Source organism: Patagioenas fasciata, chromosome 14 (genome assembly GCF_037038585.1).
Source record: "Patagioenas fasciata isolate bPatFas1 chromosome 14, bPatFas1.hap1, whole genome shotgun sequence".
Lineage (NCBI taxonomy): Eukaryota > Metazoa > Chordata > Aves > Columbiformes > Columbidae > Patagioenas > Patagioenas fasciata.
In genome coordinates this window covers 5230705-5254947 of record NC_092533.1, presented here as the reverse complement: position 1 = coordinate 5254947, position 24243 = coordinate 5230705, and the positions used below count along the sequence as shown (strand labels likewise).

Genomic DNA, 24243 nt, shown 5'->3' with positions numbered 1-24243 from the left:
TGTAGTCCGAAATGTGCACGTGATTCTTTATGTGCCCAGACGCCAATACAGACAACCTGTGCTGGCAGACGCAGGGTACGGATGGAGTTAGAACCTGCCTGTAAGGAAATACTGGCTATCAGCTCTTACTTCTCCTGTCTTTTGAGATACGAGACTAGTCAGGGAAGTGACCAGAAGTAATGCAAAGTCCAATCACCTGCCTTGTGCAGGTGTATTCCAAGGAGGCTGTGGCTTGGACTGGGTTGCACAAGGCTGGTGGTGACTTGTCTAAAGTGTAGCTGAGGTCAGGTAACCGAGGGGTCTGCTCTTTGTAGCTTTTGAGCCACAAACCTGCACGGAATTTGCTATTCAGGCAGCAGATGTTTATCAGGCTCCAGGACAAAACTCATTGCCAGAGGCAGTTGCCAGCAGCCTCCAGGAGAAGCAGCAGAATTAAATAAGAGCTATGAAGGAAAGTTTTACTAGTTTAGAAACTTTCTGAACGTGAGAGACTCTGCCGTTTGTCTTGGCTCCTATGGTGACGTTTGCCTTTTGTTGTTTTAATTTTCAAATTGGACTGTGGATGGCACTGATATCATTTTAATCCAGGTATGTTTAACAGGCAGAAAACCCGGAATTTTTACACTGCAGTGTCAGCCCAAGCAAAATGTAACTCAGGAAATCTTGATGTTTCTTACAGCTGCATCAATACTCTCAAAGCACAGCTGGGTATATGCATTACTATTTCACATGTGGGTCTGTCTTTTCATAAGAATCTCCCAGCTATCCCAAGTATAATGATGATTTTATGGCACACAGAAAAATGAACAAAAACATAAGCAGAAATATTTGAGGGGATGTTATTTGGATAGAAAACAGTGCCCTTTACTAATGAGAGGTCACCCTCTGGAAAGCACAGACTTCTCTGTTTAATATGTCGGGTACAGGTATCTGTAGAGCTATTAGGACAATCTCACCAGCTGGCTTTATTAAATGTATGAAGCTACTATGTGATTTTCTTATACTTTTCAATAAAAAGTTGTGCTAAATCTCTTCTTCCCTCCAGGTCCCCAAGCAGTGGAAGCACACAGCCAAAAATTTGAGGTGAAAACCCTCTCTGGAAAATTGCTGTTTTCTGCAGATGACAACGAAGTGGTGGTTGGAGCAGAAAGATTGAGAGTTTTAGGTAAAAGATTATTCATTAAATCACTGTTTTAATATGAGCCTGTTCAAATTTTAGAATAGTTTTGCCTGATTTCGTGCTTGCCGAAAGCTTCTTTTGGATATAAACCCTTTCACTGTCTTTATTGCTTTGAATCTTCCCCAAACAGGTAATGACCAAGAGTTTCTATCTGAGGAGGTTTTTAACTTGCACAATATGTTATTTCCCCTTCAGAAAAAACTCCCCTGGAAGTGGCTTGTCTGACTCAATGACACAGATGTAGAACTGGCTTTGGAAACTGCACAACTTTATCTCTTGGATCAGGGATGAAGGATGGTGTGGGATTGCTATAAGGATGCTTCCATGGCTGCACTGACTGTGCACAGGGAAGCCTCAGGCTTCATGGCTTTGATCACACCACTTCCACCAGCTCCTCCTTCATCTTAAAGTGAGCACCAAGGAGGAGACCTGCAGTGAAAATGGCAGCATGAGTTAGGACCTCATGTTAATTCTCTGAATAGTTTGATGGCCTTTATATTAGTTATCTTTCCTTAGCCACACATGAGAGCACGTTGTGCATCTCAGAGCCATCTCCAGCTCTTCTGTGGGGGGGTTGAGTGCCCCATGCAGGGGAGGAGAGGCCACCTTACCAGTGCCACCACTTCCCCAGCTGCCTTTGGAGACAGAGCGGGCAGGTTGAGCTCCCCTTTTGCCTCCCAGCTGTCCTGCAGGCTGGGCTTCATATTGGTAGTTCCTAATAAAAACTGTGAATACACTGAGGTTGGGGAGTGGGGGTTGTTTCTTGTTTGTTCTGGGGTTTGGTTTTGTTTTAATTAGAGAAATTAAACAATTGCGGTAATTGTAAAATTTTCAAACATATTTGATAGTTATATGAAATGGCCTCTTAGGAACTTAAATGGTCTTGCTCACCGGTTCAGTCCGTGCTCTTTGGTTAGTCTAAGATTTGCTCGTAAATGTTTCCATGTAGGACCAGACAGGGTATATTGCTGGCAGTGAATCACATAGCTGTGCCACTGGTCTCTGTGGATGCACTGATAGCTGTTTTCTAATGGCTTGATTTGGATGCATCTGTTCGCTCAAAATTACTGCCTACTTCTCTAGTAAGTTCCTAAACACAGAGATCAATGAAGGAGCTTAGAATGATGTCAGGTATTTATATTTATTGTTATTTACTACATACTATATAATATATTATTACTATATTATGTATAATCTAAAGGAGATTAAAAGGAGGGCCTCAGAGTCTAACCATCACGAATGGACGTAGTATCCAACCATTAACATTTTTCGTTACGTGATATCGTACTATTCTAGAAGGTTGCTGTTTGTAGACGGGCCAGGTGTAGCTCTTCACAAGTCACTGTTGGTACATACTGGACTAGTTCAGTCACCAGCTACACAAAGTTAGGTGAGTTCTACAGCATAAACGTTGAACTTCACAAAATCAACAGTATCTTTTCTAGCTTAGAACTTTGAAAAGGACCATTCAAAATTCTTGCAGTGTTACAGAGCTGGAGAAATATTGTCACAATCCATGTTCTACCACAAATCTCCTGTAGCGCTGCACCCTTCAGAGCCAATAAATTGTACAGTCTTTCTGCAGGGTACTTGAAGTCAGGCAACAGCAAATTTTAAGTATTTTCTTGGAGACCTTAAAATGAGAGAGATTTATATCATTGATTCTTCAAAAAAATATAGAAACTTTTCCTTACAAGTTGCAAGTACTCTTTTTCAGATTACATACTTAAAAAAAATATTGCTTTTTATTTACTATGTACTTTGGAGAAAGCAGCAATTATTTTGGTAGTCCTTTTTAGCTTCTGCCTTGTTTTAGTCTCCAGAATAAACATCATCAAAAATATTGCTAACCACTGTAGTGCGATTTCATTTTTATCTGCAACTGAGTGTTTCTCAGGGTTTATTTGACTTATGCAGATCCATCAGAAAAGGTAGAATGATACCGCTGGTGAAGTTACAGGCAAGTATTTCAATGACCTTGAGCTGAGATGCTTTCAGAGTTCATGCCTGACTTTGTTTTTCTCCAGCTTTGCTTCCCCAATCTAATTTTGTCTCCAAAAGCGGTTGCCATGGCTGTTTGCCATGCTGGGAAGCGTTACACCATATGTTTGTATTTCTTCCAGTGTTTTTGTCGGCACTTGAGGCTAGTCCAACTTGTAGTACACAGACGAATTCCTTTGATCATTTTTCTGGTGTTTGGGATCTCAGGTGCTGTCGGTGTGTGTCTGCTGACACCTGCCTATGCTATGTAAATAATCTCAACTTGTTCTTGTTATTGCTGAACACGTACTTGTGATGGAAGGAAGTGTATGTCTGCAGTCTGGCATGAAAGTCATCTCACAGAGGTTAGAGCAGCAGTTATTGGGCTTGTAGCTGGCTTTTAATGTTGTTAATGATAATGACTTCTTTTCTTTGTACGATCTTCAAAGTTGATTCTGAAAGTTTGTTCTACAAAGTAATGCTGAAGCTTTGTCATGAGAAAAGAGGTGCTTTCCTTTTTTTTTTGAAACAGAGTCTTCTCTGGGTTTCTAAGGGATTTTTCAACATTAGCAAGGTGTTCGAAAGGGAGGAATACACAGAATTGCAGATAAAAACCCATGTAGGATATGTGCGGCATTTGATGGTGCTTCAAAAAATTGCACAGCACGGGCAGTGCAGATTACCAAATGAAAGTATTTTTAATTGTATCTTGAGAGGTTATTTCTGATTTTTAACCATTAAAGGACACAGAAAGACAGACTTGGTCCCCTCTGCTTCTCATGCATGATGTAAACTAGAGTACTTCAGTAATTTTATTTGTTTTAGTGAATCCAGTCATACCTGTCATCACAGGAGAGATTGGAGGATAATGAGAACTTTTGGTTGAGGACAGGAGCTGACCTGGGAGCCCTTTGGCCGTTGTCAGCTCTAGTAACACCTACACAACCATTTCTAGAGATGAGAATGAATTCCCTCTGCCTTTCTCAGATCCAGCCAGGAGCTTAGCAGCTGCCTTGGTCCAGATGACTCAGAAGGAGCTCATGTTTGCCTACAAAAAGTCATGTTGAAACTGAGCCTTATGCCAAATCTGGTCTGCCCTTTCTCTTGCAAGCTCATCTGCCCATGCCTGCTGTTGCCCAGCCATCTCCTCCACCCTTGAGGAGGCACATCCTCACTCTTAGCACCGCTTGCTTTTACAAGCAGTTGAGCACCTCACGGCCTTTTGAAGATAGGACAGCAAACCTCAAAGCCGTTCTCATTCCTCAGAACCGCGGCTCCCCGGTTACGCAAGGCTTAGATTTTGAAGACAGGATCTGCCCCCTCTGCACCCACTGAATGGCACCGTGGTGCAGCTTATGGGGTTGTGCATGGGGTGAAGTGCCTGATCTGAGCCTGCAAACCTTCCCTGCCCTCGCCACGGCCAGCAGTGCACTTTGGCAGCCACATAGATGCAAGCTAATCCCTTGTTCTCTGTCCCCCGTGTGCCCATGAGCACATATGGTTATGGGAGATGAATGAGCTGTTCCTAATTGAATTCGTATGTGGTACGTCAGACAGCGGTTCCCCTTCCTTCCTCCTCCTTCCCTCCAGCAATGAAATGTTTTCAGACCATCTGAAAAATGGCACATAAGAAACAGTCTTTAGTTAAAAGAGCATTAAAAATAACTTTGATATATATTAATTACCAATTTCATTTAATAGCATATTGAATGTTATAGCATTTATAAACAAAAGACAATCATAAAGCATTATTCTGACTGTTAATTAGCTCTATTTATTCTCCAGATTAGTTTTTAAATATGCCCTCTAGATGCCACTTGATACTAATTAACAGAGTTACATTATTATCTCTATACAAAAGCATTTTTAATTAAATCTAAAGCAATTTAAATTAGCATGAGTTTTTACAGAAATTAAACTCTGGTCAGATGCTTAATTTAGCCTTATAAGACAACATCTGATGACACGCCAGTGTCAGTTCTCCCAAGGGCCTTGACATCCTTTTTGGAGATTATTTTTTGAAGTTTGTTTTCGGGGAAACTTGCCAGTATACTCTGGTGTTTAATATTTATGATGGATTTAACCTTTTTTTTCTTTTTTTAAGACTAAATATTGATGGGAATCCACATGCATTGCAGTGAGCTGAGACAGAAACGCGAAAGACGTGTTCCTGCAGCTTACAGGCTTTCGCAGTCCCTGGTTTTGAGTGGTGGGTTAGCGTGGGAGGTAGGATTGCATGGGCTGGATGCTGTGCTGTTACAAATCAACTACGCTTTTAAACCACTCTTAAGATTACCATTGTGCTTTATAATAAGGATAGGATTAATCATGAATCTGCAGGGTCAATTTTGTGTAAAAGAATACAGGGATTTCTGCCATCTGGGTCCCTGGAAAATGTGCCTCTCAGACATTTATACTACCATAGCATAAGCTTGTCTTCTAATATAGCCCAATGTGAAAAAGTTGGCTAAAGCCTTTCCCTCTGGCAAAGTTGTATTTAGAGTGGAGTAGGATGCCTTTCATCTACCAGTATAAAGACTGCAGGAGACGCACGACCCCCACCACACATCGCAGTCCTCCCCAGCACCAGGGCTGCCAAAAACCTACCTTTGATCTCTCCAGCCCCTTGCTTGCCCTCCCTTCAGATCATTAGCCACTAACTCTATTTCTACCTTGTAGCTCTTTTCCACTGTAGCATATTCCCTCTGGGCAATGAACCGTGATGGAACGTGGAAATACTGGCCACTGGTCAGACTTTCGGAAACATTAGTTTGGGAATGTGTTTTGTTCAAGTTTCTCTCCAGGTGCCTGAAATGAACTTGAAAAGAGGAGTCAGCTGTTGAAATGTTATTGCAAATTTATTAATAAGTTTGGAGTAATTAATTCCAAGGCACATTTCCAGCATTTTTAATGAGCTATATATTAAGGACTTCAGAGATTTTAGTGGAAGAAAGAAGCCCAAGCTTATTTTCAATTAGATCACTGCATGCTTGTCTTGTAGAAAGCTCTTTTAAATGGGAGGGTTTGGGTCGGGGTTTTCTGTTTTTTGGGGTCAGAGTGGGTAACTTGTATTTGCAGAATGCAAAGTGGTGGATTTTATTACCCGTGGAAGGGTTAAAAAAGCATTTGCAGTGCCCTTCACTTTGTACAAGACAAGAACATGATTTAATACAAATGTGGTGAATGAATATATCTGTGGGCTGGCCCAGCTGTCTCTAAAGCTTCACATCTGCAAACATTTTCAGGGAACCTTGTATTAGGTTGATCTGGGAGGAACCTGCAGAACTGTGGCTGCAATGCCAGCCTGGTTAAAGGACTCTGCTCACATTTCCTCAACAAAACAGTTTTAGTAGCTTCTTGGCATGTCCTTTCCAGCTTGTGTTTGTTGCAGTATTTACAGCAGAGTAACTTTAATGAGTGCAGGAGTAGTTATATTCCATGAAAATAATTCACAAGGCTATTTAACTGGTACCAGTCATTTGAGAGGGTGGTGTAAGCTAGAGATTCAACAGCTTCCAGGAATTACCACACATTTTTGCTGCATGCACCCTTCTTCAGAAGCGATAATTTATGGGTCAGGACATGCACAGTTGCCCTTTACAACAGCCATTATGATTTCAAAATGGCATTTTGCTGATTTGTTTATGGCAGAGGGAACAACTTTTGTAGCCAAGTGTTGAAATCAGGCCCCATTCAGAGGAAACCGAGCTTTCTGGCCTCACCATTGAGTCTGCTGGTATGGCGGATTTTGTACGTTTTCCTGAAAAACGTGTCCTTACTGCAGGTCCGTAAATAGCTTTTTCAAAGGAGAAAATGGTGCTACAAGACTCATATCTTTACAAATTGAAACATTTTTCCTGCTATGATCCTTTTCCTTTACAAAGGCAAAAGTTGCCTCTAAGTTAGAGATGACTCGGTGCTGCGAAGTATATCCCTGGTACCTTGCTGGGTACATGGCTGTGCTTCTGGAACCAAACGCTGTACCATGAGCTGGAGGTTGGTGGCCTTTCACAGTTCATCCAGTTGCAAGTGATCTCCTGCTTGCTCAAGCTCCTTCAAGGCCCTTGGAGGCCACAGTTTCTCCAGGGCTCCTGTCTGTGTTCTCGACAAGAGAAACATGTTCCACGACCATGCAGCTCGTGGGGCTGGGACAGGAATTTGACTTTTTGCTGAAGATACATGAAGTTCCTCAGGAAGCAGCTACAAGTATTCACTATGCACTCCTCGCAGGTAATTAAGCAGTAATACTAATGCAGACACGGAGCAATTGCCAAGCTATCACGTAGTCATTGGTCCTGAGGAAAAGAGACAGAATAAAATGAGGAAAGTGAGGGAATATGCTGACAAATGAAGACTCCAGGTTTTAGCACTGGCACTAGCAAGACTGGAAACAGCCTCCACTGTCTGTAACATTCGCTCATGGCAGCGGAGTGTCATCAGATTTGTTTGCATTCATTGCAGAGCTATGATGCTGAAAAATAAATATCATTAGCAAAATAAGGAGCCGTAGGGAAAAAAATATATTTCCTATCAGTGATTAAAACCACGGGAAAATTCTTTTTTGCTCTCAGTTAGGAATTGCGCTATTGTCATATCAATGTAAAAGTTATTTGATATGTAATCAAAAGTGACAGAGAATTTAAAAAATAGATAGAAAAAAATGATTTGGTTGAATTGGGTGGAGGCATTTCCCCAGAGGCTGGGGTGGGATTTCTAGATGCTTTCCTCCAAATAAACTTTTTTTCCCGTTGTATAAAGGAAGAAATTCAAATGACCAGAACTTGAGCAAACATACAACACCTTAATGAATAGTTCTGATTGCTTTGGAGCCTTGAGGGCAATAGATATAGACACTGTCCGTTCCTTTTAATGCCAAATTAAAATAACATTGCCCTCCTTTTTCAAAGTCCACTCACCCAGGTTGTAAACTTGTCCTTTGTGGGAGGGAACAAAGTATCAGGAAGGAGACACTGAGAAGTTTTCCTTGTGTTTGCTTCCACTTCAAAGTACGTTCCAAGCAAAAAAGGTAGCATTTATTTAAAGTGTATAGGCTTCTAGTCCAGGCTGAAATATGTGTTCAGATTGTGTTACCTTAATCCTGTTTAAGGAAGAAGAAGAATCATCCACCATCAGATTAATATTGATTAAATGTCAGAAGGATTATGAAAGAAACATACTGTACACTTACCCAACACTGAAATCAAGCTTAAAAGTGTGGCAGATTTATATTTTATTTCCTAAGCGTTTTCCCCAGCCTTCACAACCTGATCTGTTTGAAGCTCGCATAATATTCTCCTTGATAAATTTCCACTGTGTATTCCTACTTCAGGTGCTCTCCTGAGTTTCTTTGCAACTTTGCACAAGAATGCCAAGAAGAGCTTCAAAGGAATTCAGTGATGACATTGCTATTGTTGAGCTGCAGAAAAAGTGTTGAAGGACCCCAAAACTAGTCAAGAAGGAAATACCTAGAGGTCAGCATAAGTTTTAGCAACCTTTCTTCGTATGTCTATTCGCAGTTTGGATGCAAGCCCTTCTGTTCTTTTCTGATATTCCCTTTATATTTCTCAGACATTCAACCACTGAAGCGAGGCTGTTGAAGTTCAATGTGTGTCTACAGACATACACTTTATTAATGAGCCACGTGGTCATCTTTGAGCTTGTGGCTCATCTTGTTTGCGAGTTTTCTAGCTTAAAGCCAGGCTCCATTTATTTCTTGGGACTATGAGTCAGGAAGCAGCTTCTCCTCCACCTGACAGAGCTGGCAGTGCTGGAATCACAGGATGTCCCTGTCTGGCCTAACTCAGCCCCAAGCCAGGGCCTAAGGGTTCATTCACTCCCAATGTGAAAGATTCTAAATCATTTATATTACCTTTTTAATAGAAATACCTTTGTTGATGCTGCACGTTATTTTGTTACATAGGTTGCCCTTAAATGAACGATTTCCCAACACTTTGACAACAAAGGCAGACAGACAGACCTTTGCAGTGAACTATCTTAGAAAGAAACATGAGCGAAGCTTTATGGCTTTTGTTCAGTGCACTGGCTTAACCTAGCCAGGCTATTATGGTTGGTCTCTGAAATGGAGCTCTTATTGATTTCAGATTTGATGGGATTCAAGGGGAGCAACAGCAATTACTATGTTCATCCATTTAAAAACATAAATTAAGGATGAATAAGGTTTTTAAAGCTAGGAATTAAAAGAAATTGGCACAAATAATTTCTACCTATATTTTATTGGATTTCCTTCCTGGACATCTGTTTGCAGAGACACCTTTCTGAGACTGTCACATATTACCCTGATGAGACCTACAGAGAAGAGAACCTCATCAGATGGGTGTTTTCATGAACAAATAGCTGAATGTGTCCTGATCAATAATAGCAGGAATAGAGGTAGTTTATGGAGATTGCCTCTTGACTTTAGCTAGAAAAAAATCATAGTGAATTCTTCTCCTCTTGTTTGCACAGTACTGCATTAAAGCAGAGCACTAAAGATAGACTTAAGCCACCTTAATCACCAAGTTCATCACAGGGCTCTGAGTCCCAAATTTCATTATAAAGTAGCAATATGCAATACGAAGGGGTTCTGTGGATCTGGAATTATTACCAAAAGAATACAGAGAGTGGGAAAGAAGTGCATTGTATAGAAAGGAAAAACAAAACAAAAAAAAAGGAAAGTGGACAGTAGTTAACCAGGTGCATCTCCACCTGAGTGGAAACCTGATTTCTCTCCTTTGGTGTTCTGTTCACCCCAACTGCTGTTCAGCTGATTACCACCTATCCTTGACAGCAGGAGCATCAGTCATTAGTCTAAAACTACCTCTCATCACACTGTATTTGAGCTCTTCTTCTCTTCCTTCCAGCTGATAGCAGTAGAAGCCTAAAGCAAGTTTTGTGCAAGGTATGTGATCGATATCTTGTCCTGACTGCTGGAGCCCAGTTCTCGCCAGAGGGAAGAGAGAACAGGGCTGGCCCTTACCTTTGCACCAGGGAAGGTGCCACGACAGTGTCATGCAGCTCAGGTATTTTTCCAAGGCACAAGGAGGGCAAGAGGCAGCTTGGAAAGCCATCTGGTTAAGAAGATGCATGTTCCAGCTGAGATTTGCTCCCTCCTTGGGTCATTTGTATAATAGCTCCTCTGTCCCCTGCGGAGTTGCTGTCATCCAGCCAGTTCGCACCAGAGCCTTTGCCTTAGTGGAGTGTTAGAGAACTCCTGATCCTTTCTCACAAAGCCCATGAGATCAACCAACTTCACGTTTGGATGAAGAGGGCTCATGCTTCAAAAGGCACTTGTCAGCACGAGACTGGCAAACTCACGTGCACATGCAGGATATGATACTTCTGCTTTGTTTCAATGCAAAACTGGGATAAAAAAACCTCCTGGTTTTATGCTGTGTTTTGGATTCATGACATAGGGCAAGGTGATTGCTAAAAGCTTGGCCCACCAGCTCTTTGTGTTGCTTCCATGTTGGAAACAGTGAAGGCAGATTGTTGTGCCAGGCACGTGTTCTGCAGCAAGGAAGGACAATATTTTCCTGTGTGGGAGCTGGAACTGTTCAGAAGATCCAACAGACCAGTGGAGGCTCCCATGGCAGGCGCAGAATGGGAAGAGGGAGTTGAGAGGAGGTCCAGAAGCTGGATGTAGCTCCAGCAACTCACTTGCAGTGGTCCAAATAGCAACCAGGTTTGTCTCCTGAATGTGGCAATAGGCTTCTGAGAAATGGCTAGTGCCCAATAAAAAGCAGACTCTTATTTGGCAAACCTCTTCTCATACAGTCTTTCTTCTGAGTCTTAAGTAAGACAACAGAAGGAAAAGTGAAGAGAAGGGAAAAAATTCTTACATGAAGTGAATACATACAGGGGCATTTGACATTTGTGCCCCCACACCTTATGCACTAGAAGGGGAAAAATATCCCCACTCTTTGAGTGAATCTCTATAGTGATTCAGAACACTTTAGGTAGATCCTGTCATATGCTTTATAAGTTCCTGACTGATAGTGTGGAATTAAGTTATTGGGCAGAGAACCAGCTAATGGAAACACATTGATGAAATCATTTTTGAGGGACATTAAATGGAACTTAAAAAAAAAGCTGAAATGGCTTTATAGATTTTTCAGTCTAACTGTTTATGAACATTTATCGGTGGTAAATTACACAGTGTCAGAAGAGGGAATCAGTAGGTATGGCTTTTAATAGAAGTCACTCTGATATAATACTGTGAGAAAGAATAATTTATTGTCTAGGGATGTACAGTATAGTATGTTTAAATACAGATTATGTGATTGTTTTCTCTTAACTGTCTTTGGCTGTTTGCAGGTAAGTTACCCTTAGCAGCAGCAGAGAGTCTCCTAAGATGAAGAAAAATATTTTCAGTACTTTTCAGTGAAACAGACATTTTATATTATGCATTTTTCACAGTAGAGAGCAAATGTTTTAATAACAGATAATTCAGGAAGCAGAAGCTATGTTGTACAATAATAAATTTAATTTGTGCTTTATACTCAGTAAAGGGAGAAGAGGGCTTATAGCAGCTCTGATTGAGAAGGGAGATTGGAGCAGCTAAGTCTTGAGCTGTTGGAACTATGCACTAACAACAGTTGCCAAAATCCATCATTGCTCAGGTAGAGGAAAGTGAAAATAAGAACAGGGGAGTGCAAGACTCGTAGGCACTTTCTGGTCTTGCGTGTCTTGTCCCTGGTCTTGAGATCTGACATCTTATAGGAATGAATTTGTCAAATCTGCTAAATTGTCTGTCTCATTTACTCTAACTGAAACACTGCTCCCATCTTTGCTCCTCTTTTGGCTAGGAAACACCTACTTTTCTTCCCAAATATATTTGGGACCGGTTCATTGCTACTTGCTCTCATGCTGACATTGGCCTATAGCCAGTACTTCTTTTTTCTTCATGTTTTTATCTTCCTAATACATTTATACACCGCACTCATACCCTTCCTTAGCCATCATACTCCTTAGCTAAAAAGCCCAGTTCTTCCAGTTTTCTGTTCTAGAACAGGCTTTTTGTGTTCCCGCAGTCGTGACAATATTTCCTCACTTTCCTCACTGAGGATGAGCTGGGGCCACATAATAGTTCAGGGATTCACAGATGATTCTTAAAATAGTGTGCTTTTTTTCTTAATCTTCCTGTTAGACTTGCTTCTTGCCTTTCAGTTTAATGCCATGTGTGTCTTCCCTTTGGCCCTGTCCCTCAGCCATGAATCACGAGCAGCACTCAGCCTTTATCCAGGGACATTCCCATCCAGGGAGTGTCCAACATGGAGCAGAAATCCTTACTACTTCCTGAGTGTATGACCTTAGACTTGTATTTTTTAAATTTCACCCTCTCTCTCTTCTTCCACTCCCTAAGGCCAAACGCTTCTTTCTCCACGACATCCAAGTCCTCCTCTTCAGAGCCAGAATAGCCCGGTTCAGTGTCAACAGCACATTTCCCTCAAACTTTCCTTCTTTATTTGCCAAAGCCTTTAGTAAAACCACTAAGTGAGGTCACTTCCTCCGGCCCAACAGCTTCACTTTCAACACAGTCCAACACTGATGCTATCACAGCCTGGCTGGGGACTTCCATAGGCCAAGAGCCAGACTGTGACACAAATGTCCAGCATAGTTGAATCTATCCAAGGTGGTTGTTTCCATCAGGAGGCTGTGCAGGAGCTGCTGATCCCACAGGCAGAGACTGAGACTCCTCAGTGTGGAGGAGAGGGAGCTGGTGAGAGTGTGTACATTTGAGGTATATAAATTTCCAGTAGCACACAAAAGAAGAAGATGATTATTTGCTTTTTCACAGTCCAAGGCAGAACAAGCATCCAGTGAAATCATCAGGCAGCAGGTTGAAACTAAAGGAAGAACTTCTCCAGAGTATGCAATTCATCTGTGAGCCCTCTGTTGCAGGAATGGGGACACTTAAAATGATAATTAGGTGAGGTGAGGAAAGCTTATCAGTGTCTCTCCTGTGTCTGGGTGATATGGCCAGCTCAGGTTGTCCCTCAGCTGCTGACAGCCAGAGACAAGGGAGGGATGTCTCAGTCCTGCTCCCTCAGCATCCCCTCGTGGCTGCTCTCCTGCTCAGTGACAGGGACAGGTGGCCTTTTGGGAGATCTTGTGTTCTTAAAACGAAATAATAAGAAGTGATATTGTCAAGGCAGGAAGCCTTATCAAGGCAGGTAGCGTTCACTTCCAATTCATATCAAAGGAAAAAAACAGAAGGATTGGGAAATCTCATTCTTGTTCCCAGCACATAAGGGACTCCTCCATGGATCTGGGTATAAACAGGACAGGAAAAGAGGGCTTAAGAACTGTGTGTAGGGAAAGGAAAACAAGGAGATAGATGAAAGGAATAGCAGGATTTTTTTATTTTCAGCCTTCCTGAAATGTCTGCATTGGAGTCTTCACTGGCTTTGTGTCCAAAGTTGCTTCCTGCATGTAACTTGAATAATGAAAGCCTGGAAAACCCCAGGTTTTAGAAATATCCTAAAGTTTCTCCTTGTTCTGCAGGCATTTCTGATTACTTGCAGATCATTATTTGGGGCTTTGCGTAACTTAAGTAGCTGACTTAAAGTCTGTAACAAGGAATTAAAATTAGCAGTCACCAATTAAGCAAAGCAGGTGGAAAGGGCACAAGAATATCTATGTACACCTCTCCAGCTGCACTTCCTCATCTTCCTCCCCTCAAAAATGATCGGTTTATTATGCAGATATGTGCAGGCTGCGTCTTTTGCTAGGTTTCATTGCCAAGCTAATAAGCATGGCAATTGTGTGGATAACCAGAGACTTAAATCATTTGGAAACTGTTGAGAGAGGACAGATCAGGTAATAATAACCTTCATGGCTGGCAAGTTACAGCTGCTTCTGACAACTTGTAACCATGTTTATAGTAATATTAAGAGCTAAATATCTATATTGGGGCATAGGATCAATTTCAATTCCCAAGCATAAAGCTTCAAGCTTTAGACTGCTTTTATCTTCTTTGGGATTACTTTGTTTTTCTCTATGTTAAAAATGCGTTGGTTTTTGTTTTATAACTGTTAGAGGACTTTCTGATTTTTTTTTCCTTTAGAGATAGTGGGACAGCTTTGTTAATTTATTTCACTGTGAAGAAAGTGCAGTCTTATGGAAGCCACAGGTGTTTCTCGCTTATAACAGAAGTTACAGAAGGATGTTATATTAACATGTTTTGCATCAGATCAGAACATTTTTATTCTATAACAGTGACTTCCAGACTGCTCATAGGTAACCATTATAGTAGCACGCGTTACGAGAGATCTCAAACAGTATATATAAAAGGCCTCATCGGGATCTGTAGTTTGCCCCAATAGTTTTATCAAAGGAAAAATTAAGGAAGTTAAAAAATAGCACTGGTGCTGTTTGCATGCAGACACTAAAATTGCTGTGATGAGTACAGATAATGAATGACTACTTGATCACAATGTGTCTGAACACAAGACCACAGGTCTCAATTTAAGAATATAGGTCATACTTGCTCACTGGGTAGGCAGCTATCTATTAGAGAACACGGACATTGATTTCTAGTGCACTGCTGTGTGTAAGGCAGTTAATACCATTCTTAGCAGTGTTTTAATTGGAAATTTCAACTGGAGTGAGAAAATGACGTTCAGCAGCACAGAGGGTTAGTGAGAGCACTTGAGGAGTTCTGTGTCCCAACAGAGTATTTTCAAAGTGGAGCAGGTTCAGAGAAGAGCAGTGAGAAGTCCAGAAATTCTGCTTCACAGTGAATGATTCACAGAGCTGTTAACTTTTCAGAAAATCAAAGAGAAGGTTGAGGTGGTTGGGTCAGCATCAGTAACTGTCTCCAGAAGGAGGATGGTCTGCTCGTGGAGGGACTATTGGCTGGCACATGAGGACATGAGAAGATTTAGTGGCTGAAAGCTGAAGTGAGACCAGTTCAGATTAGATGCACATTTTTAAATTAGAACAATTAGTGGAATGGCTTATCAAAGGGTGGCAAGGGCTGCATTTAGCTTAACACAAGGAAACTGGGAGAATGCATCCTTCTAGAGAGACACAGCATGGCTCAGTCACCAATACAGACCTGATGCAGGGATGGCTGTGTGAAATGGCCCAACCTGGGCTACGCAGGTGGTCACAGAAGAGGATTGCAGTGGCCTGAAACTTAGCGAAAGCTGCTAATATTACCTAGTGGTTTAAAGCTCATGATCTAAAAACAGCCAGCAAGTGAGAATAGTGCTGTCTTCCCCACTGTCTCCAAAGAAGGGGGAAATGTGCAGAAGTTAAATGACTTTTGAGTCACAGATCAAACTGGCAGCTGGGCTGGAACTAGAGCAGAGTCTGCTGCCTACTCGTGCTGCATTTCATCGGGTGGACACCTCCCTCCTTTTCCCCAGGCAGTAGCACAGCCTGACCTGAGAGGTGTTTACAGCGATCGACCCGAAATTTGGTTTTCTCCTTTGAATATCTCTCAGAGCCCAGCAAAATAAATAATTTCATTACATGCATCCAGGTTCATTAGTGAGGGCTGTAGCTGGATTAGATGCCTGGTTACCAAGCAGGTATCTTTTCCAAACTCCCTGCATCAGCTGGGTCAGCAGATGCGTTGCACAGTCAGGACTCAAGCAGCAGCTTTACAGCCAGAAGTGCAGTTTACAGGCAAATCCCAGTCATAATCAAGGCAACTGATTTCAGATGATCAAGATCTGGCTTTTCCTGGGGACAGAAGGGAAGTGTGCAAGAGAGAAATGGGGTCAGGCAACGGGTTAAATTGCACCTAGGTATGATTTGACAATCACTCCCCTGATAACAGCTTATAATGTTTACGATTTGTCTTCTGTTTTGTTTTGTGATTTCAGGAGCAGAAGGCACAGTGTTCCCTAAATCTATAGAAACTCCCAATGTCAGGGCAGACCCCTTCAAGGAACTAAGGTAAATTTTGGAATATGATTTAATGGTAACTCAGTGGCACCTTGTTGGAGTTGTGCATACTGCTGGGCATCATTTCTGCTTTTGCATAAGAGCTTGGGGTTCACTTTGGAAGGCATCACTAAGGGGATGCCATGGAAGAGCAGGGACCTGCAGTGTTTACATGTAATTTGACCAAGCTAAAAGTCAGGAGAGCATCGTTTCTCTTCTGTAACATGCTCTGCTTATTCTGGGCTTAGCCTTTTAAGAGAAATAGAGAAATCTTTTCCTGGTTGTGCAGGGAGTCCGTGCTGAATCATGGAGAGTAGCAGCAAGCAAAAGGATAATGCTCTCCAGCATTATGTGTCTTGCAGAAATGCAAACCCTCCCTGACCTACACAGGGTCTAGCTGTGCATGCATGTTCCTCCTGACACTCAGAGATGCTGCTTGCTGACAGCAACGTATCAGAAGGGAATAAACAGCACGGCTGAGAACCAGCTTTGCCCTCAAGCTAATGCTGGGCATTATATATTTAAAAATAAAAAAGAGAAGTGTGGCACTACAATTTTGTTTAGATGACTAGCCTCTGAAAGAGACTAATCATATGGTCTAATAAATTATTGACTGCATCTCCTGGTGTCTTCTGACCCAGAGGGCTGTAGGGGTTTGCCATCAATGCTCTAATTATCCTTCTTCAGAAAGGGAGAGAGAGAAAAGGTGAAAAAAATCTCCAGAAGGACATCTTGTCCTTAGGTTTTGGGTTGCAAACTCTCCTCTCCTGGAAGCTTCTGGGGATGAAGCAAACTTGAGACAGCTGAAGTTGTGCACAAACAGTGCAGATTTACTGCAGGTGCACGGAGATGGGAGAGGACCCCTCATTAACTCTCTCTGCTCTGATATTGGGGATGGTTATGGCCCAGGTAGATCACTGGGAAAGATGAAGTATATCCTGGCTGCCTTCCCTTGGGCCTATCACTATCTTTCATCTTCTCTCTCTTCGAACACTCTAATTGTTCCCATTTTGCACTCTGGGGATCAGATGTCAGGCAACAAGTGGTGTGATTCAGTTTGTTATGAAAGTTTGCTTTCTTTCTCCGAGCAGTGAGTTTATCTCTGCCTTGTGCTTTCCCCAATCTTGGTATATAGTTCCTCTAAAAAAAGAGGAAAATAAGGTCTTTGCTCAGCCTGACATGTGCTGGGGTGCAATGAGCCTGGGGAGGGCAGCGTGAGGGGACGCAGATGCACGGACCCTCTGTTTCTCTGGGCAGAGCGAGCAAACAAAGCAGTCAGGGGGTGGGTGGGTTTGTAGGTGATGTTCAGGTGACAAAGGCTTTCTGGCACAGCCCATCTTTGCTGACATTTTCAGAAAAGAAAAAAGAAGTCAAGATCATGGTTAAAATACCCAATACATCTAAATAACTTAGAAAACTGGGGCCCATTTTCAGTAGTGCAAAAGTTTGTGGTTACTTAGGACTTTTATAAACATGGGAGGGGAATTTAATCTAAATAAGTATAGAGTGTCATATTAGGGGGACAAAAGTGAATTAAAATGGCCTTAATCTTATTGAGTATGCTTCTGTTCCAATGAGAATTAAGCTAAATGAAATTGAAATTAATAGCAGTATCCATGCTATGGTTTCATTCAGTATTTTCGGTCTGCTTTAAATTCATGTTGTTATTTCACTCGGTTTATATGGAAAGCTGTTAGATAACTGACTTTCTTGGAAATTAGTGGGCTGGATGAAAAAATACTTAAAAAATCTGTTGGTTTTGTTTTTTTTTTTTTTTTGTGGTGTGGTTTGGTTTGGTTTGGTTTAAAGGAAAATCATGGCATAGGATTTGCTTTGAAAAGAAAGTCCTGCAGGGTCCTAAAACATTTTGCGTGCTACCGAAAATTTTATCGTGGCAAAAATAAACGTTCTTTCCATCACCCTCAGCAGAAAAGAGCCAGTGGTAGCACTGGGTGGAGAAAACAAGTTTCCCAAGAGCAAATGCCCTATTCCTCCCCAAGCCAAGAACCATCCATCTCTCTCTCCACACGTACACATGTTGGAGCAGTGGGGCCTTTTGGGTGCAGTACAGAGTTAACAGAGAGAATAATCTTATGCTGGGGGAATGTTTTTTAGCACCTTCCTATTTTTAATAGCAGTGTGTGTGCATTAGGTGTCCTTTTGGCCTATTTAAAAAGATGCTGCTGTGAAATAAGACTGAATGAGATGGCAGGCTGTGGGTCCCGAGCTGTCATACACTGCTAGGAAAGCAGCATTAAAAACATGCGCTCAGTAGCTGGTTTGGCTCTAAAAGACCTTTTTCTGTAATAAATAGCAGAAACTTGCTTTCCTCCTTAGTCTGAAGCTCTCGGGGTGGGAAAGTGCATATTCAGCTATTGCAGGCTGTCACCAGACATCACCAACCTCCATCACTCTTTTTAGACCAAATGGTTACAATTAGTTATGTGATTTATCCATTTGCTCTTTTCAGCACCGCACTGCCTCCCACTTTTTCGTTAGGAGACTTCAAAATAAGGTGACAGTGACTGTCACTATTGAAAAGAGAGGAGACCAACTGCTCCTGTCACCACTGGGAGTCAGACCATCTGTATGTCTTCTTTCCCTTGCTCGTCTCCTTCGCAGACAGACAGATTTCCCCCACTAGATGGGCAGTACGCCATCGTGCCAATCGCTTCCATTTCTCTCTTTCTTTTCCTCCCATCTCCCAAAGGCCTCCAGTCACGCCCATGTGTCACGAAGACTGACACTCTTCAAGTGATGGTGCACATGTTCTCAACAGACCTTGTGTCCCCATTTAACAGACATGTTCTGTTCAGTTCATACAGCCTAATTCATATATTAGTAACCAGCTGCTCTACAAGGTGGTCAACACCCTGGAGAACAGGCAAGGTGTGGTCTTCTTTTCCAAGCGTCCTTTCTAAAACACTTTTGTTTGCAATGGTTTAGATGGAGAAAATTCAGGTGGCAATATGTATGTAGCTTTCTCCTTACGTGCTAAGCCCATTGCAAGGCTGCGAGAATTGGTTGGGTCCTTGTTAGAAGCAGCTCTGGACTTTGGTGCTCCTGAGTCTCCTCCTGAGTGCCCTCCCATGCTGCAGACAGACTCGTGTGTTTTGAAACAATCCTATTCAGTATCAGTTGTAGTAGGAATGCCAGAGCTTATAAATGTCTTATTTAGTGCAAAGTCTTATTAACTGTCCTGCTGATTTATTAAAAGTTCATGTTTCCTATTTGGGATCTAGAATATTCTTTAATAGTGACCTAAGAACAAGAGATGATTGAAAAACTGTTTTATACGCTTCTGTGAACATTTCTATGTTTGTATTTATTTAAAGTCATTTTGGTAGTTGTTCATTGGGTTTTAAACTGTTTAATAACAGTAAAAAGGAAAGCAAACAAATCCAAATTAATTTCAAATTCTTGGAATGTTTAACATTGCTATTCAGTATCATCCCTAAATAGTTTAGGGGGAGGGCTTGGGAGATTTGTTAAGATATTGAAATATTTGTACTCATCTGCACTGACTCTTTTTAATGCAGGCTGGTGTCTTTGACACACAGTAATGTGATTGCCTATGTATAAAAGTTGAATTCAAGATGACTTTTTATCATTGGATTATTTTAGTAACACCCAGGTAACCTGGTAAAAGCCTGTCTTGAGAGCCTCCGCTTGACACTGGCACGAATCACTTGCCTTCCTCTATTTATCTTCTTCCAAAAGGCAAATATATGCCAAGGAGGCTAACAAGATCAGCACTTTCATTGCCACTGGCACATCCTCCAAGGTGAGGGATAAGGGCTAGACTAACCAATGAGTAAGGAAGAAGGAAAATAATTTAGCAGGAGGGGATTAAAAAGTGGGTGATCCAATGTAAGAAGAACGATCAGGAGGATGATATTAATGTGCAAAGTGCTGGGAAGGTGTATGCTGGGAGCAGGTCCCTGGGCTCAGAACTAACATAGGTGCCTCCCATGCCAAGTCATGCTGGGCAGAGGCACCCGAAGCAGGGAAACCTGGTTTAGAGCATTTGTGTTCCCAGAGTTAAATGAAAAGAAATCAGACAGCATGAAATTATCTCCATGAGGGGCAAGCACACACCTGGAATTCATCCACAATTATCATAGGTTGAAAATGCAGTAAACTGCTTATCCAAGGCCTGGAAACCAAGGGATGACTGTTTTTGCTGTAGTGCACAAATATAGTTAAGGGAGAATTAATCCCTTGGGCTTGAAGGGGTAATTTTTGACCAAAGTTAATTATGAAGCATTGAAAGTACCAAATGGCAGATGAAATGTTCTTGCAGCTTGATTTTATTAGTGCAATTCTACCTTACCATGTAGAGTACTGAACTATCCAAATAGTCCAAGTGAGACCTATTGTAACAAAAAGGAATTTAAATACAGTGCTCTGATAATGTAATGATATTCATTTTGCAAAACAGTAATTCTTATCACATTAAGGTTTCTCTCAGCTGTGTTTCACAAGGCAGCAGAAACATTTTCAATAAGTACGAACACAAATAATGTTTCTGTCCAAAACCCATTACATTAATAAAGATTAAGAGAAGAAAAATTAGAGGAAATGCAAAAAATAAATGGTATGAAAGAGGAAGTAATTGGTGAGAAATGGAAGTCATTTATATAACACTAGTATGTGATACTGAAACACTGTTTAGTTTACAGCAAAGACTTGGGGATTCCTGTGAGGTGTCAGTAAGGGAAAAATGGCCAATGTAGCCTTGTATCTAGCTGGTGTTATTTTCTGATTGATTTACTGGAAAGGACACAATTATTTTCTGTGTTATACCAGTACAATCCAAATAATTTTGGAAGTCTTAAGAGCCTAAAAGACAGCAGACTTTGCCTTGGGATGAGCTTTACTTTCCACATTGTAACAAAGATAACTGTTTTCATATGACATAGTTGGGTTGGATTTATACAACTGTCTCCACCAAAGTCAACGCATATCTTTTAGTGTACAATGAAAATGAGAGAACAGGTTCCTGGTTTCTAAACTTAAAGCTGATATAAGTGGACTCTGATGAGTTTGTTTTGAATGCCAGAAGTCCTCATCACTCTGTTTTCTAATACACATCTGATCTAACCGTTTTCCTGTGACAGCTAAGGCTTCCTGAAGTGCTTGCTGTCGGATGAGACTTTCTCAGAGAAGAATTCACACTCATTTCATAGCTGTGGCCACTTTGCTTTAGCCTTTCCTCCTGCTGACATCCCTTCAAAGCTGCTCCTTGTTCATCTGTTATAGAAGACAAGCCAGAGCCCTCCCAAATCAAAGGCAGTCTTTTCCATAGGCTTATTGTGGGCAGATGAGATTTCTTTAAACCATCAGATATAAAGCTTGGAGGCTGTTGATTTCTGGCACTTTCCATCTGTCAAAATATTTCTATTGCAAAGAAGAGGAGAGGATGGTTGCTGTTCCCTTTCCTTACCTCAGGAAATCTTCTCTTAATGGCCTTCACCTCTTTCACACCCAGCACCAGAAAGAGGGGATTTAGCTCTTGGTGTCCATTCCTTCCCTGGTTTTAGCAGGTGAAGCCCAGATGTGGATGAGATGCTCGGGAGGCACACACCTGGGAAATGGCAGAGCTGTTGAGAGAGCTTTGCTGACTTATCCCAGGTGGATAAATCATGGCTCAGCCCTGCTCACGGTGCTGCTAATAGCGTTTGTCCATAGACAGGCAGATCCTCTTCAAACAGGGCTAACGGATGGTGAAAGCAGGCTTGGCAGGAAGGAGAGCCTGGCATGGTGGTGTTTCCAACACAGTATATTGTAAAAAATGCAATAAGCTCAAACTAGGGGGGAAAGGAAAGGAAAGGAAAGGAAAGGAAAGGAAAGGAAAGGAAAGGAAAGGAAAGGAAAGGAAAGGAAAGGAAAGGAAAGGAAAGGAAAGGAAAGGAAAGGAAAGGAAAGGAAAGGAAAGGAAAGGAAAGGAAAGGAAAGGAAAGGAAAGGAAAGGAAAGGAAAGGAAAGGAAAGGAAAGGAAAGGAAAGGAAAGGAAAGGAGTTGGAATTTGTAGTCGAGCAGCCTGCAGTGGAGTGTGTGACTCTTCCCAGATGGGCTCATGTCCCCGGTGCTGCAGGAACACGTGGGTACCAAAGCATGTATTGTCCACCAGAACTACATAGCCCTTCAGGCAAACAGAGAGGAGTGGGAACCGGCAGGTAAGGAGGCAGATTTCTAAATTAAATTGGTGCCAAATGGCATAGCCCATGGGATAGAGAGCAGTAGAAATGTCCCTCTCATTTGGTGGCTGGTGGGAGGATACACAAGTCTCCTCTTCTGCATATAGTTAAGCAGCATAATCACAACTGGAGTAATGGCTCCAGACAGAGACCAGTTTAACTTTTTCTGGGTCCTGAATAAAACAAAACGGCCTGATTCATTATTCTCTTTCTGCATTTATTCTATAGGGGTTTTCTAATGCAAACAGAGCCTTTTTCTGGGAGATATTAATCATCAATCCTGACTGTTATCTCAGATAGAATATCTTTCTTGTATACAAGATCTGTATCCTGCTGAGGTGTTTTGTGCCCAGGGTTGTCATTAGCTTTCAACAGCAGAATGTTGCTTGGTCCATAATCAAAGCATTCATCTAACCTTCGAGAGCCGTTCACAAAGGTGTATGAGCCACAAGTCCTCTGGGACTTGGAAGAAACCCTATCGGTGTGGCCAATCTGTACAGTCAGACATGCACGTATATCCATTTGTATAACAAAAATGTGAGCTTTTTTTGCTTTTTTTAACTCTCTATGCAGCATACCGCTAACCTTGAGTGGAAAATAGATGCTAATAAATGCAAGGTCTTAAAAATATGAATTATAGCCATTTCACACTCTGTGACAGACTCACACTGGTGAAATGGCTTAATACTTAATTACAATGCTTGTCATTCTCTCAAGTGCAGATGACATTCCTCAGATAGATTTTGCAATGACATTTGTGGAAATAAGTTGTGAAACTAATTAGTTATTCATATAATACAGAATACTGACTATACACTGATGAAAAGGATGTGGTGACACATGTAACGTGATGTATCTGTCTTCTAGGTTAGTCTGCTCCCTGAGGTTTTGTTTTTTGGACCGTCTTATAGAAAATAATCAGAATAGCCTTTAGCTTCTAGAATGCAGATGTTTATAGAAAATGTTGTCTTTCATTTACATTTTGATAAGGATTAAAGAGAGCTACCGTGTTCTGGAATGACATATCTTATGGGTTGTGCCCTGGGAGAACCACCTGGTCTGCAGGCTCTAAGGACCATTTTGGGGGTGTCCTGGATCTGCAGGTTATTGACTAACTGCAGACATAAGTGTCCTAAAAGCAATTATTGGACAACGACTCAGAGCAAAGGGCAGGCAAACCAGCATTTGTGTCGGTGTAAGTTGGGGAACACATTTGCTGTGCAGCAGAGTCTGCCTGGTGCTGCAGTTGTGTAGGGTGGTTGGGAGATGCTGCACCGTGAATCAGTCACTGTGCTGGTCTGGGATGCGGCGTTTGTAACGCTCTGTGAGAGGCTCAATAACAATTGTTTTATCATAACATTTGTACTTGAGATAGAGCTATTTGTACCAAGGATATTGAGCAAGGTGGCAAGGAAAGCAACTTACCCACCTATCACTGTGATCCAAATCCTTTGCAAATACTGTGATATTTAGAATGTAATCATGTTCAAAATGACTGAATAGCTCAGAAGAGAAGGAGATTTTGCTTTGAACACTGTTCTTATCTTAAAGAAATGAGAGAAATGTAATCCACTGAGCACTATGTTTGCTTTTGGGTAGAAAAACACACAGTTTTCTTTAATATTTCTCTCTATCCCTTTAAACTCCTCTCCAGCTGTGTATCTCACATTTCTAAAACCCGTAGTGAAGAGCAAAGCAGGCAAAATAAAAATCTTTGCCTTACTCAGCACTTGGTACCTGCTTTTAAGGAAGGACTGTCGCCCCGCTGGGGCTTCGCAGATGAGCCTGGGAGCCCTCTGGCAAACCCAGCTCCCCACAGCGCCGCGCAGCCCAGCGTGGGCACCGCAGCGGTTACAACCCAGCTTCCTTAAAGCCGACTGTTGAACACAGTCTCCTCATTAACCTGCTGCGAAATGGGGAAGGGCAGTTCAGACGCTTTCCCACCAAAGTGCAGAGTTCCTCAGGGTTTTGTTTCCTTCTTGTTGATGC

The 24243-nt window shown here is 41.8% G+C and overlaps 1 protein-coding gene across 3 annotated transcripts in view; it reads left to right on the top strand.

Moving 5' to 3' along the window:
* SGCD (sarcoglycan delta) overlaps positions 1-24243 on the top strand; it is a 317216-nt gene that overhangs the window by 268652 nt on the left and 24321 nt on the right. For all 3 annotated transcript variants that reach the window (XM_071814693.1, XM_065849345.2, XM_071814694.1), the window contains 2 exons: positions 1046-1165; positions 15994-16066. In XM_071814693.1, coding sequence (XP_071670794.1) covers positions 1046-1165; positions 15994-16066 — 193 coding nt within the window. The remainder of the gene's footprint in view (positions 1-1045; positions 1166-15993; positions 16067-24243) is intronic.